This window comes from Vulpes lagopus, chromosome X (genome assembly GCF_018345385.1).
Source record: "Vulpes lagopus strain Blue_001 chromosome X, ASM1834538v1, whole genome shotgun sequence".
NCBI lineage: Eukaryota > Metazoa > Chordata > Mammalia > Carnivora > Canidae > Vulpes > Vulpes lagopus.
Genome location: NC_054848.1, coordinates 12,787,850 through 12,804,021, shown reverse-complemented (window position 1 = coordinate 12,804,021; position 16,172 = coordinate 12,787,850). Strand labels below are relative to the sequence as shown.

Here is a 16,172-nt window from a genome sequence, read left to right as displayed (position 1 = left end):
TTCCAATTTTTCTCAAATGCATGTGGTAAATATTCACTGTTATTAACATTATCCCCAAAGAGCTATGTCTATATGGACAAAATTGCAAAATAGAAGTTCAGTCGTGATCAATGATCATATGGGGTCATATGAGAGCATAATCGGGGTGCGCTTTCTTTATCCAAGTCAAAAGCTCAAAGGAGATACGAAGCATTTGGTCTCTCTTGGTTGAAACATCCTGCTCCTCAGCCTTGTGACATCTTATAGTCTGATAATCCCCTGCCTACTGATCCAAGCACGGCTGCTGATTCTGTTGGAGTTGGACGATGAGTTCCAGCGCCGTTGGCAGGTCTTCTCCTCCCTTGGGTGTGTGCCAGGGGTCTGCGTCATGAGGGCTGGTGCTGAGGGAATGGCTGTTGGCCCCTCCCATTGCTCCAGTGCCATCACCCACGTGATGGTAGTGGCATCCTGCTTTCCCACGTGATCCGGTGGGGCCTATTCTTGAGAGGGGTCCTGTGACGGCCGCCATTCCTATCCACCTGACACTGCAGTCACTGGACAGCCCAGTCATTGCCGTGCCTGTTGCCAAAGAGGTCGTGCCCAACGTGCCACTCTGGGCTGCAACACCCACAGTGACACGGGCATGTTTTAGCAACACACGATCATCAGCCACGCACTCCTGGTTAAGAATCCTTGGTGTCTGGGACGCCTGGGTGGCTCAGCGGTTGAGCGCCTGCCTTTGGCTCAGGGCGTGATCCTGGAGACCCTGGATCGAGTCTCATGTCGGGCTCCCTGCATGGAGCCTGCTTCTCCCTCTGCCTGTGTCTCTGCCTCTCTCTCTGTATGTCTCTCATGAATAAATAAAAGAAAATCTTTTTTTTTTAAAATTTTTTATTTATTTATGATAGTCACAGAGAGAGAGAGAGAGAGAGAGAGGCAGAGACACAGGCAGAGGGAGAAGCAGGCTCCATGCACCGGGAGCCCGATGTGGGATTCGATCCCGGGTCTCCAGGATCGCGCCCTGGGCCAAAGGCAGGTGCCAAACCACTGCGCCACCCAGGGATCCCCAATAAAAGAAAATCTTAAAAAAAAAAAAAAGAGTGAGTCATTGGTGTAAAAAAAAAAAAAAGAATCCTTGATGTAGATGTGCTCTCATTTAACCTAGCAGTCCTCTAGTCCTGCTGCTCAGCCTGTTTCCAATTGTTCGCTGTTAAGTAATGAAGTAGTGCACATCTTTGTGGTAAACTGTCTTTGTTTCTATTTGCTGGGGTAAATTCATAGAGGTCGAATTTTTAGAGTCAAAGGACAGGCATATTTTAAAGGCAGGGTGTAAACCAATCTGGCCAGTACACAGAAGCAGCTGGGGTGGTGGAGAAAGCATGGACCAGGTGTGAGGGGGCCTGGGCTCAAGATCAAACTGTGCAGCTAGCGGGGTGGGGCTTTGGGCAAGTCCTTCCATTTCATTTCCATTCCTTTGGTTTCATTTTCTTCCTTTGTAATATGAGCCCTGTTAGGAATCTGCATAGGAGCGGTGGTGCGGACGTTACTCCATCTCTCAGTACTGCAGGCAGGTGTAGGAAAGGAGGGCATGTCTGTTGGACTCCATGGTGGACTTGTGTAGCAGAGGGCTTCCCTTTATGCAGTCGTGATGGCTTACTTGAGAATTGCTTCAGGGTTTCAGAGAAGCTATTGCTGTTCAGTACTGTAAGAGAAGAAAATCTAGATTACTGTCTGGAGTCCAGGTAATTTTTAGGCCTCTGACATATGGCTAGAGATCAAAGAGACATCCTCCACACATATGCTCTGGATGTGGTTCCAAAGCTGATTACCTTGGGATTAATTTCACTCTTGTATCTTTACAGGGAAGCTTTATGGTGATGTTCCTTTTATAGAAGAAAGACACAGACATCGGTATGAGGTATGGCCTACACACTGAATTACTGTGGAATGTAGATGCTTAGTTCGAGGAACTCCAGTGATTACAAATAGACCTCTGGAAAAAGTGGTATCCATCGGGCTCGGGAGTCAGGCCAAAAATACCAGAGGGGGCAAGTGGGGGCAGGGACCCTCTGTCCTTTTTGGCTTTTCAAAGGCAAAATCTCTTAAGTATCCACACGCAGGACGTATCAGGGTTTAGGTTACCCTAACTGTTGTCTCCTAGACTAAGATAGGGTCATTGTCCTTATTTTTAACCTCCCGCTCTTTTTTTGGCAGGTTTGGGAAAAGGGAACTTGCCTCTTCTAAACCATATGCCTCTCGGGATAGGGATGCATCTCTGGCTATCACATAATGGATTCTTGGTTTAGGAACCTCTTTGGAAGTCTACATTGAGCTTGAGGCTTAGTGTTGTATGATTAATAAGAGTTATTGTTGAGATTGTCACATGAGAAACATAGGTTCCCTAAAATGCAGACTGTCTATACCAGGATTATTGGAGTATCAATTATGATGCTCTCAGCTAGAAAGAAACAAAATCCCTGCTCATTATTCACTCAAACCAGCCTCAACAATAAGGAAATTTGTTATGTTAGTTAATAGGTAGTTCAGAGGCTGGGCAGGCTCTAGGCATGGTATGATCAGGGCTTCTACTTTCTGTGGGATTCTCTTGGCCTTTTCTCTGTGTGTTTGCCTTGCCCTTTGGCTGGTCTCCCTCCTAGTTGCAAGATGGTTATCAGCAGCAGCTGAGGCAACATGCATCTATCTCTCCTAGACATGGAAGTTTTTCTTCAGTCTGATTGGATCAGTACAATTATCTGCCCTCCTATGAACTGGTAACCATAGCAAGGGCAAAGCTAAACCAGGATTAAACCTGGGTTCTTGTATCATTCATCAACCAAGAGGAATAGGTTTATGATGTTTGGCTTAGACTAGCAGGACCAACTTCTAGAATGGGGGAGATGGGATGCTTGGTGGCTCAGTGGTTGAGTGTCTGCCTTCAGCTCAGGGCATATAATCACAGGATTGAGTCCCGCATCGGGCTCCCTGCATGGAGTCTGCTTCTCCCTCTGCCTGTGTCTCTGCCTCTCTCTGTGTGTTTCTCATTAATAAATAAGTAAAATATTAAAAAAAAAAGAGAGAGAATGGGGGAGATGGTGTCCCATGGGCCATGTGGGGGTGGAGTAGATGCTGGAAAAAGTCCAGGGTTCTATTTTGAGGGAGGATCAATGGGAATTGATTCTGGGTAGGTTACCAATGGTGTCACTACAATTAGAGACCAATTTGCTGAGTATAGGCCGTTTTTGGTCCTATTTCCATTGGGAACTGGCTCAACTGGTGCTTTGCCCAGGTGGTAGCCAGAAGGTCCAAGAACTACTGTGCACATGGTTGTGTGGCCATCCATTCCTCCATATTTATTTTGTATCTGATATGCACTGGAGATGGAAGGGGGAAAGGCACACACAGCCTCTCTCCTGTTCAGGAGCTTGGATTCTAATGGACAGGACAAAAAATAAGATAACAGATAAAATAAGTACAGGTGAAATCACATATCAGACAAGGTACTTGTATATAGAATATATAAAGGGATCCCTGGGTGGCGCAGCAGTTTAGCGCCTGCCTTTGGCCCAGAGCACGATCCTGGAGACCCGGGATCGAATCCCACGTCGGGCTCCCAGTGCATGGAGCCTGCTTCTCCCTCTGCCTGTGTCTCTGCCTCTCTCTCTCTCACTGTGTGCCTATCATAAATAATAAAATAAAATAAAATAAAATAAAATAAAAATTAAAAAAAAGACAACTTAAAAAAAAGAATATATAAAGAATTCTTACAACTGAATAATAAATAATGGCAGAGATTCTGAATAGACATCTCTCCAAAGAAGATATACCAATGGCCAATAAGCAAATGAAAAGATGTTCAACGTCACACATCATCACGGAAATGCAAGTCAAAGCCACTAAGAAATACCACTTCATACCTACTAGGATGGCTACAATCAAAAGACGGACAATTAAAAAAAAAAAAAAGACGGACAATAACAAGTGTTGGTAAAGACACGCTGTTGGTAGGAATGTAAAATGGTGTGGCCAGTTTGGAATATCATTTAGCAGCTCCTCAAAAAGTTAAAGCTAGAGTTACCATGTGACCCAGTAATTCCATACTTAGATATATAACCCAAGAGAAATGAAAACGTGCATGCACACAACTTATATACAAATGGTCAAAGCAACATTAGCTAAAAAAATAATAATAGCTAAAAAATAAAAATAGCTAAAAATAATAAAATAAAATAATAGCTAAAAAAAAAAAAAGGCAGAAACACCCCAAATGTCCATCAACTGATGAATGGGTAAATGAAGTGTGGTTTATCCATGCAGTGAAATTATTTGATAATAAAAGGAAATGAAATATTGATACATGCTACTATAGAGACGAACCTAAAACACATTAGCTAAGTGAAAGAAACCAGTCATAAAAGATTACATACTGTATGGTTCCATTACCATGAAATGCCCAGAACAGACAAATCTGAAGAGACAGAATGTAGATTAGTGGTTGCCTAGGGCTGATGGGGAGGTGATGAGGGGATTAGGGGATGTTGGTTAGAGGAGATAGGGCATATTCCTGGATTGATTGTGGCAACGGCTGAAATCCTCTGTGAATGTGCTAAAAACCATTGAGTTTTGTACACTGTTAGTGGGTGAATTGGATGGTATGTGAATTATATCTCAATAAAACTGTTGAAAAAAGGAAAAATAATTATAAATTGTGAGAATTAGCCTAATGTTAAAAAGATAAAAACATATGGGGTTAAGATTGAGGAGGACAGGCGGGACCCCACTTTGATTTTAGATGAGTTAGTGCTTTCTGTGAAGGAGAAGCTATAAAGTTTGGGAAAGGACTAGGGATGCAATGAGTGAGGGAAGGAGCTGTGCACCAGGCCATAAAGTTGTCATCTATTACCAATATTCTACGCAGAAAAATTGCTCCAAGCATCACCTTAGAGCTTTTATGTAACTTTGTGTGAAGGAAGCATTGAGGTTAGTCACAAGGGAAATAAGACAGTTTCAATCCTCAAGGAGATCTGTGATTTGGGGAGAAACAGTTAATTACACATAACTCAAGGGAAGAAGCAAATATGGTGATGGCTATAAATAGCTAATCTCAAGGTTCCAAGTCAGAATATCTGTGTCACAGTCTTACTTTTTGAATCTCATCTTTGAGCAACAGAAGGTGGGCCTCTCAGGTTTAGGGGCTGTGATTAGACTGTTTCTCAGGTTCATCATGAGTTTAAAAATAGGCTTTGGGGGTGGGATATAGAAATTAACTACTAGTAAAGAGCATCACTGAAATGGAATCCCCACCCAATTGATGGGAGGACATTTTCTTTTTTTATTTTTATTTTCTTTTATTTATTTTTTAAGAAAATTGTATTCAAGTTGACAGAGCACATTTTCATAAGCTGATATGTCTGTATGGCTCTGCTGCCCAAAGTCTTAATTTAATTTCTTGTTTTTTTAGGTGAACCCAAGCCTGATCAGTCAGTTGGAGCAGAACGACTTAAGTTTTGTAGGTCAGGATGTTGATGGAGAGAGGATGGAAATCATTGAACTGGCAAGTAAGTGGGCTCTTTGTTTTTGAAAATTTTCCTGGTAAACTAACGTCTCGTTGTTATATATGAAGATATCATTTGTTGTCATATGTGAAGATCTACGTTGAGACTCATTTTGTTTGCTTTCCTTTTCTTCTCTCCTTTGAAATAAATATGCAACTAAATTTAAACAATATGACTAAATATAAAGTACATGAAAAAAACAGGCCACTTATAATCCCAATCACTTTGGGGCCCACTAGTCTGACTCTACCATAAAATGACACATTGCTCCGAGCCTACCAGTTCTCCTAGCAGTATGCTTCCTTACCATCCTTGCCCCATTTCTGGGCCTCCTCCTCTTGCTAGCCTCTAGGTTACTTGCTCTGGGCCAGGCAGGCGGCCCACCGTTGAGTAGCACTCTCCTTTCTCTCTCTTTTGAGGAAGAATGGCCCGGTGCCCACCCCACTACTGGTGACTGGTTTTGATGTCTGTTGTGTGTAGAGCCTGGCCCCTCATTCTACCTGGAATCTGCCTTTCCATACCGCTTATGCTCCATGGTCAAGTGTGGGCCAGTTGTTTGACTTGTGAACACTAGTCACTGCACCCAGGGAAGTTCTTAGTAAGACCAAACATGGCACAAGGGGATGGCGACTTCTGTTGAGAAAGACCGCCAAAGAAGTTGTTTGTGTGTGGGCTGGGACTCCCTCAAGAGCCTAGGTGCAAACCATCCACCATCACTGATGACACAGAGGACAGTTTTCTCATTCAGAGCTGCAAATACATAGTAAGCCCATGCTTACTGCTGACCCCAGCTCTGTCTTGAACATTACTTATTGCCTGGCCCCTGTTACGGAAATGTTTGCCAACCCCTGTTGTAGATCCACACATACACACTTCGTTTAACTTGAACCTAACATGTTCAGGTGCCTGCTTGACCTGTTTGTCCATCTGGATGTTCTAGTGCTTCCAATTCCATTTACTTAAAACTAAGTTTGTGTGCTTTCCAAACTAGTTGTTCCTCCTGACTATTTCTGCTAAGTCATCCTCAGTCTCCCTGTTCAGGAGAGGGGGCACCACTGGCATGGGGAGGGGGATCATTCTTTGCAGTGGAGGTGGTTCTGTGCACCGTATGATATTTGGCAGCGTCCCTGGCCTCTACCCACCGGATGCCAGTAGCATTGTCCCCCCTCGCCCAAAGTCACACACCCAAAACCATCTCCACACATTGCCAAGTGTCTTTGAGGGGCACATTCGCCTCTGGTTGGGAACTACTGTCCTAGACCATCAGGCTTAAAATTAGACTTACTTAGTTCCTCTTCCCCTTTATACCCACAACTTGTGATCAGTTGTCAAGTTGTGTAGATTCTGTCTCTAGAAAGATCGAGTTGGGATTGCATTTCCATCCCTCTCCCTGTCATCCCAGCGCATGGTGACTCAGACCCAGAGTGGTACCAAAGCTCCTTTCTGCCTCCAGGCCCTTCCCTCCACAGCACCTCCCAAGGAGGATGGGGCTCTGTGCAGGGCACGTGACGTGAATTTGGTGGATAAACCACTCTCATTTATCGAATGCTTAGTTTGTACAGGATACTATAAAAATGATAACACGATTTCCTAGAACCTACCTTTCGACCTATCTTCTTTAGGCTCCAGGTATTCTGGCCTTACTCTTCTAAATTTCCTACTTCTTTTGCCATTTTAGCCCCTGTCACCATCCTCTACTTAAAATTCCTTTTCTCTGTCCCTTTCCTTTTCTGTCTGGAATCTGTTCAGGTTCTTCAGGGGTCCCAGGCAGGGAGCAGAATTAAAGTCGGCAAAGGCTTCTTTGAATGCAGTAACGTGTTACCTGGACCCTCAAAGAGGGAAAGCAGTGGACATTAAGAGCACGCTCACTGGATGCTTCTCGCTAGACCCCCTGCGGGGCTTATGTAACTTACAAGATGGGTGACGTTATTCTCACTTTACAGAGAAGGAGGCTGTGGTGCAAAGATGTTGTCTTTGCTGTCCAGCTAGTCACAGGTGGGCCTGGAGCCAAACCAGGTCCTGCCACTGCCTTGGTGGATGTTGTTCTTCTTTTCACCAGACATTCCACCTAAGATTATCAATCCATGCCTGAGGTTTTGAATTAGAAGATAAGGATGTATTTCCTATAGTCTTTTTTTTTTTATTTCCTAAGGATTTTTAAAATTTATTTATGAGAGGCACAGAGAGAGAGGCAGAGACATAGGCAGAGGGAGAAGCAGGTTCCCCACAAGGAGCCCCATGTGGGACCCCATCCCGGATCCCGGGATCAGCCCTGAGATGAAGGCAGACGCTCAACCGCTCAACCGCTGAGCCACCCAGGCATCCTTCCTGTAGTCTTTCTAATGGAAATGCCCATCATTTAGAATTTTTATAGTGCAGATCCCTGGTCAGGGTTGAAATCTCTTCAAGCTTTCTGGCATGGGAGAGGGCAGAGAATTTCTTAAGCAGATTACTGTTTGTTTACTTCATTCAAGTACTTACTTTCTTTTAATTCTCCTGGCCCTCGTTATTGTCAGCAAATCCTTAGATGCCTCTTTCATTGCATGGATTTAGTTTCCCATTGACACTTCCAAATTTCACGGGTGTTGGAAAGGAAATGAGAGACGCTGTAAAATCCTGCCATTTTTAAAAAGCTGATTGCAAGGAAATTCAGTTTATTAAGGCAAATTCCCCAGGAGATTCTGATCTTAGCTACCCCTAGAAGCATATCTGTGAATCTCTACATTCCTAAAGGAATTCTAAAAGGAACAATAAAGTTTGAGATTACTATAGTGTCAGAATGTGATTCAAAGCAATTAAGAGCACTATCTAAAAGATAACTTTATCTGACTGACAGAACACCATCAAAATAGAAACTTTTTCGTTCTTTCCTCATATTGACCTAGGGGACTCTTTTGGAGAAAGTGATTCAGAACAGTGGTCCATTCATTCAAATATTTTGTCCCTAGCCATGACATGATTCACTGCGTAGCTTCTGTCTGCAGTTGTACAAAAGCACAATTACTGTCTGTGTCTTTCAAAGACATCCCTAGATGCTGTGCTGTAAGAGCCATTGCATCTTAAATTGAAAGCTACTTGCTTCATTTCTTTTCTTCTTTTACTTGAGAGGACACATTCCTGGGAGAAGGTGGCATTCTCCTCACCAGGCTTTCATACCTGAGTGTCCCTCTCATTCAAGGAGGCTTCTTCCTAGATGTGATGTACAGGATTTCCACGCTGGATCTTTCTGGACATAGAGCTGTCCAGTGAAACTTGCTGCAATGATGGGCTACTCTGCCCTGTTCAGTGTGGTAGCCACTAGCCATGTGTGGCTACTGAACACTGGATGTGTGCTCAGCTAATTTGAATTTATTTATTTATTTATTTATTTATTAAAAAAAATTTTTTTAATAATTTTTAAAAAAAATTTATTTATGATAGTCACAGAGAGAGAGAGAGAGAGAGAGGCAGAGACACAGGCAGAGGGAGAAGTAGGCTCCATGCACCGGGAGCCCGACATGGGATTCGATCCCGGGTCTCCAGGATCGCGCCCTGGGCCAAAGGCAGGCGCCAAACCACTGCGCCACCCAGGGATCCCTGTAGCAGAGCTTTAAATGAGAACTTCACGATAGTGGGCATTTCCATTCAGTCGTCATTTCCTTACTATTGTAGTAGGAGCTTTGGGTCTCCAATGGTAAGTGAGGGGAATTTGTGACTTTGAATTCCATGCTAGATTTTCAGATCATTTTATAAAGCATCTCGTTGAAAGTTATAAAGTTATATTTACTCCCCTCCCCATAAAACTTATATTCTGTCATCGTTGGTTTGATATACATAGCAATTAAAATGATTTTTGAAGTAGGAAATACAGCCCTGACCATGCTCTGTACTATAGTAATTATGAGATTAGAGAGTTGTCTGATTTCTTTTTTTTTTTTTTAAGATTTTTTATTTATTTATTCATGAGAGACAGACACACACACAGGCAGAGGGAGAAGCAGGCTCCACGCAGGGAGCCTGACGTGGGACTTGATCCCAGGACTCTAGGATCATGCCCTGAGCTGAATGCGGCGCTAAACCGCTGAGCCATCCGGGCTGCCGAGTTGTCTGATTTCTAATTAGAAGTTGCTTCCTAATCTGGGGGGCAAAAATCCAAAACATAGTTTTTGAGAGATCTGATTGGGGGAAGGAATTTATAATCCTGTAAAAATTCTACCCAGATTTCGAAATGTTGCCCATTTAATTTTTTCCAATCCCAAAGGGGATTCGTGTGTTTAAAAGTAGCTGGGTAAAGCTACTTTTCTGTTCCTATTCCATTTAGGAGAACTTGAATGGCTCACACAGGAGTTTTTTACAACCTCAGTATGAAAATCGCTTAATTTCTCCCCCATAATGTAACTAACATATTGTCATGGAAAAGTTTCACACAATAAGGAAAAGTGTAAGAAAGAAAATAAAAATATCTTGATCTCTTACCACCTCAAGCCATAACCACCACTAACATGTTGAAAGGCCATCCTTTTATCACTCTGAGACTCTTCATCACAGGTGATAAGTTGGCATAGGGTGAAATAGGGGTGCCAGTTCCGTTTCATGGAGCCACCCCTGTTAAATATCCAACCTAAAGCTGTGACTGGAAAAGCAGTTGTGCTTGCTGCATTCTCAGGGGACTCTTCCCTTGAGACTGGAAACAACCTTGGAGGGGACGGCCAGAGGCCAGCTAAGAGACAGAACGACCTACAGTTCGCCCTACAGTGTGAGGGATACCATGGGAATGGAGCCAACATACATCTACCAAGGGCCTTCAAAAAACACTGGGCAAGCAGAATTCGTCTCGCCTTTCAAAAATGTTGCTTAATTTTGCTCACTCTAACACCTTGCACAGATAAAATGCCAGATCTCTTATTAAGCGAGATGTGTTTTGCAGCTTGAAATTCTGCTGTGAACACGGTTCATGAGGGGAGCTGTTGGTGATGGTAACGGGTTCATTATCTTACCATTTGATGTGTTTTCTTATTCAAAGATAAGACCTTGAAAGCAGCTCTCTGTTTGTCTGCTTCAGTCACATCATGATTATTCTCATTTCAGATCATCCCTATTTTGTTGGTGTCCAATTCCATCCTGAGTTTTCTTCTAGGCCGTTGAAGCCTTCTCCTCCGTACCTGGGCCTATTACTTGCGGCAACTGGGAACCTGCATGGCTACTTGCAACAGGGATGCAAGCTGTCTTCTAGGTAACCAGCTTCCTGCTCTCAGCACCGACCCGAGCTGCCCCTAGCAAAATCGAATATCATGACAGGATTTTTGTAAAGCGAAGAATAGTGTTTTTTCTTTCTTAATGATCCTGATTTTTCCTCCGAATGAAAATAATTTCTTCATATCTAACATCAGTAACATGTCGACTTTGGGAATCATGCTGATGCTGGGTATTATTTTAGAAATTTTGTCATTTTGATAAGTGAAAAATGGGCTTTGCTTTTGTTGACTCTCTGATTAATGAATATATATATACGTTTATATTTTATACGTTTATTTGCTTTTTTAGGAATAGCCTGTTCATACCCTCTGCTCTATTTTTCCTTTTGCTATTATATCCTTTTTCTTACTGATTGGTAAGCTCTTTATATATAAAGGACATTAATCCTTTGTTAGGTTGCAAATATTTTTTCAAACTGGGTTTGTTTGCCTTTGAAGTTTAATGATAGTTTTCATTTTCCGTAAGGAGTTATAAAGAAGGACTTGGGGATCCCTGCGTGGCTCAGCGGTTGGGCGCCTGCCTTCGGCCCAGGGCGTGATCCTGGAGTCCCGGGATCGAGTCCCACATCGGGCTCCCTGCATGGAGCCTGCTTCTCCCTCTGCCTGTGTCTCTGCCTCTCTCTCTAGCTCTCTCTCTCTCTCTGTCTCTCATGAATAAATAAATAAAATCTTTTTTAAAAAGTTATAAAGAAGGACTTTATATAGTCTTTATGTTTTTTTTGTAAAAGATTTTATTTTTCAGTAATCTCTACACCCAATGTGGGGCTCAACAACCCTGAGGTCAAGAGTTGCATGCTCCACTGGTTGACCCAGCCAGGCACCCCTATTTATGTATTTTTAAAGTTTATGCAGTCAGATCTTTAACTTTTATGGTTTTTTCCTTTAGTATCATACCTAAAATCTTTCTTTCCCTTTCAAAAATATCATATAAAAGCAGCCCATTTGTTTTTCACTAGCACTCTCATGGTTTCAATTTTAGAATTTAAATCTGTAATCTGGGGTGCCTGGACGGCTCAGGCCATTAAGCATCTGCCTTCAGCTCAGGTCATGATCTCGGGGTCCTGGGATCGAGCCCCATATCAGGCTCCCTGCTCAGCAAGGAGTCTGGTTCTCCCTCTCCTTCTGTCCCTCCCCTTGCCCTGGCTTGTGTGTTCTCTCTCTCTCTCTCTTTCAAATAAATAAAATCTTTTTTTTTTAAGATTTTATTTATTTATTCATGAGAGATAGAGAGAGAAGCAGGCTCCATGAAGGGAGCCTGATGCTGGACTCGATCCCAGGACTCCAGGATCATGCCCTGGACTGAAGGCAAGAGGCTCAACCGCTGAGCCACCCAGGCATCCCTCAAATAAATAAAATCTTAAAAAAAAATCTGTAATCTATATGTACTTGATAATTGGCATAGTGTGTAAGGTACAATCTGCACACACACACACCCCCGCCTGCCATCCCCATGGTTAATAAGTTGTAAGGATTTCTGTTTTGTTCCACTGATGATTTTTCTCTTATTTCTGAACCCTTACCACCCTTTTCATTATCATAGCATTACTGTAAATCAAGCCTTTATCTACCCTACGCCCATTATTAAACTTTTTATTTTTATTTATTTATTTATTTATGATACACATAGAAGCAGGCTCCATGCAGGGAGCCCGACATGGGACTCGATCCCAGGACTCCAGGATCATGCCCTGGGCCAAAGGCAGGCACCACCCAGGGATCCCCCATTATTAAACTTCTTAAAAAATATATTTTGCTATTTTTCCAGATGAATTATACAATGATTTTTAAAATTAGGTTCAAATTTTAAAAATCCCTTAGGGATTTTCGTTAAAATTTCCTTACATTTAAATATTAGTTTGGGGAGAATGTATATCTTTACTTCTCATTCGAGAATATTGGATGCAATAACTTGCAAAGTGGGTGGAGCTAGCCAGAATCAGAGAAGGGTTAGGAAGGGTTATTACCACAGTAACTGGATATATATCGTTTAGAAGATTACCTTTGCTGACGCTCATCCTAGCAAATAACCCTCGTGATGTTGCAGTTGAGAGCTTCCAGGAGAGGTGTCTGGTGTGTATGCGTGTGCTTGTGTTACACAAGCTCGCTTCTTTGTGACATTACTTTGCTAGGAGAAGCTCACAGCTGTCTCTCATTTCTTTTACGCATGTTTTCTTTTTTTCTTTCTTTCTTTTTTTTTTTTAAGATTTTATTTATTTATCCATGAGAGACACAGAGAGAGAGAGAGGCAGAGACACAGGCAGAGGGAGAGGGAGAGGGAGAAGCAAGCTCCATGCAGGGAGTCCCACGTGGGACTTGATCCCGGTTCTCCAGGATCACGCCCTGGGCCGAAGGCAGGTGCTAAACCGCTGAGCCACTGGGGCTGCCCCTACCCATGTTTTCAAATGGGAACAGCTTTACATACTTCCGTGTTGGGTGTCTTACTGAATGAATGCTCACTCCTTGCACCCTTGAACCAGGGCTTTGGTTTTCAAACGGTGCCCAGCGGAGCTGCAGTCTGGGCTGCCGTGAGGAGGAGCAGGCTGAGGGGACCCCGGGCTCTTCCCTGCTTCAGCCGAGCAGCTGCACTTTATCAGGCTCGTGTGGCATGGTTGTGCATGAGATTGCATGCGAAGAGAGAGCTCCCTGTGCTCTGACACTGCATGGCCTATGCAGCAGATTGGGAATGATAGACAGTGTGGTCCCATGTCACATGTGTGCTGTGACCCTGCTCAGCCACTTTGTAGTCTCCATCATTTTGGGTGCTGGCATGTAAAAGGAGAGTGACAGTGGAGGAAGTTAGATGGCTGGGAGAAATAAGTCACACCAGACTGGTTGGTTGTTTGCAAGCAACAGCTAAGAACAAGTGTTACCTAGTCTGTGTGGACTGGCCACCTGTGTGTTAGATGGCCCCCTGATTCCCATGGAGGGGGGATGGTGGTCTCTGGGTGCAGCTTACCAGCAGTTGCAGCAAAAAATGGTTGCTTGCTAGCAACTCCTGAGCAAGACCCAGTATGTCTCGAGGAGAAGGAAAGACTTCTTAATATAACTCAGCTACTGCTATTGGAATTACAGCAGACTAGCAGGCTTCCGTGGTAGAGAATTCCTACATATCCGCTATGATCCGGTGCATTTCTTGAGGGCAGCCAGCACCTTATATATCTTGGTGTCCCTGGCTCCCCAGCACTCGGGGTTGTTTAGTACCCGTTAAAGTAATAACTGTAGGTAGCAGGGGAGGGTGGATATGGTCTAGTCTAATTTTGACACCTCGAAGAGGGTTTTCCAGCTAAGAATGGTGACCGTGAGTTAACCCAGTGACAGATACCCAGATTCTGGAGGAAGCTTGCACTGCAACCCCTCTCTGCCCAGCTCCGTGGCACTAGTAAATGTCAAAAAAGCAAACAACTGCTTTGATGGCTGGTCTCTAATGTGAGCGGGGTTGGTACTGTATTTCTGTCAAACAAGATGACTGTCTGTAATCAACCATAAACAAATGTACTAAGGAATATGAACACTAGCATAATGACTTCCTTTCCCAGAAATTGGCTGACGGTATGTAATTATATGGCACATGTGCAGCTGACATCTTTAAAGCCCAGAATGTAAAAATCTTTGGCTTTGAGCAAGTCCACCTGAACTGTAACCTCTGCGGTCTGCCTGTGGAGAACAGTTCTCTTTTAGTGCCTGGGAAGTTGCAGTAAGATGATTGTCTTGGGATCTAGAGCTGAAGTCTTGGCTACTCTGCTGTCCATAGAGTGGCAGCAGTTATGAGGACCAGTTCCACCCGGTTTTCAACTTGTAGTTTCTGTTCAAGAGGCATGACAGTTTTAGGATAGTATTTTTTAGGTTTGTATAAGCTACTCAAAAGTACATGCCAAATCAAATTGAAAGGCTTTGTTTTGGGGGTTCCCCGAGACGACCCACACATTTGATGATTCACTAGAAGGCAATCAGAATATAGTTGTACTCATGGTTAAAATTCACTTCGGTGACAGAGTAAGCATACCCAGCTGGCTCAGTAAGAGAAAAAGGTGTAAGTGGGGTCTGGAGAAACCTATTTGCAGGTTTCCTATGCTCCCTCCCTCCCACGAGAGGTCCTGCAGAGCTCACCTCCCCTTCAGCAGTGAACATGCAGCAACATGTGCTTGATGTTTATGGCCAGAGAAGCCCATCTGAGACTCAGAGTTTAGGGGTTTTATTGGGGCTGGTTTCATAGGCATTCTCTACCTAGCAACCACTCAGATTCCAGACTCTCAGAAGGAAAGCAAGCATTCACCATAAATCACATCAGCCTACACCCAGTGAAATGACCTTATCAGTTGGTAATGGAGAACACAATCTGAAAGCCAAGTTCCTGAGTCCCTCCTTAAGCAGGCCCTTCTAAACATCGCAGCCTCAGGCCCGCTGTGTTAACTCTTTTTATGCACAAGTCTAATAAGCCAGTTTTAGAAAAAACAAATCCAGTGGGAGATTGTTGTAATTCTTTGCTGAGCTCTCTCCTCTGGTATGTAAACATAATCTGTCCCACGTACAAAAGGTGACCGCACATTTGCATGGTTTTGCTGGCATATCATCTAATAGAATGAGACTGTTTCATGTGATTATTAGAAGACTATTATTAGAGGCTTATACTAAATAGACTACACAAAGGTGCTTGTGATTGTGAGTTCTTTAGTATCTAGAAACAAAGTATATCATCTGTGTTCAGAATTCCATTTTTAAGCAACTGGAAACAGAAGAGGGATCAGAGTCCAAAGTTATTCCGAGGTTTTTTTCCAGCACGTGGTTCTCTGGGGCTGCCCTGCAGGGCTCTTAGGCTCACTCACCTACATACCAAGTTGAGAAACACCTTTCAGTTTGGATGATGCTATCATTTCTCATGCCCATTTGTCATGCCCACATGTCAGGTCAGAGCAAAACTCTCCTGCTTGCAGAGTGCTCGTTCCATGTTGGAAAGCAAGAACTTAGATGGGGCGCAGTCAGCAGTTCACAGACATGCAGCTCTTTGAGGTAATGTATTTTTAAAGTATAAAGCCAGGATTTCAAGACATTTGAGCAGCATTTTATCCTAGGTTTTAGGATCCTGGATTCCATGCCTCCACCTGACATATACTACCTTTTGTGCAGAGAAATCGACTTTTTGTGGCAAAACAGGAAGCAGTCTGGTACAGAAACGAGAAGGGAAATTACTCAGTGATTCTCTATATTTGCTTGACTTTTTTCAGACCGAGCTCAAAAGTTGAAACTACTTTATAATCAAAAGGCCCTTAAAGGAACTACGTACCCAGAGCCAGATCTTTCCATTTCCTGATACCTTGTGTGCTCCTAGGATTTGAGTCCATTCTCTTCTTCATGCTTATCCTTATCCCTCCGTTTTTATCTTTGGGTCCTGGCAGCAATCAGGGAGAGA

At 43.4% G+C, this 16,172-nt stretch overlaps 1 protein-coding gene across 3 annotated transcripts in view; it reads left to right on the top strand.

Moving 5' to 3' along the window:
• The window catches only part of CTPS2 (CTP synthase 2), a 107,724-nt gene that overhangs the window by 81,742 nt on the left and 9,810 nt on the right, over positions 1-16,172 (top strand). For all 3 annotated transcript variants that reach the window (XM_041742156.1, XM_041742154.1, XM_041742155.1), the window contains 3 exons: positions 1,842-1,897; positions 5,438-5,534; positions 10,599-10,743. In XM_041742156.1, the coding sequence (XP_041598090.1) occupies positions 1,842-1,897; positions 5,438-5,534; positions 10,599-10,743 (298 nt within the window). The remainder of the gene's footprint in view (positions 1-1,841; positions 1,898-5,437; positions 5,535-10,598; positions 10,744-16,172) is intronic.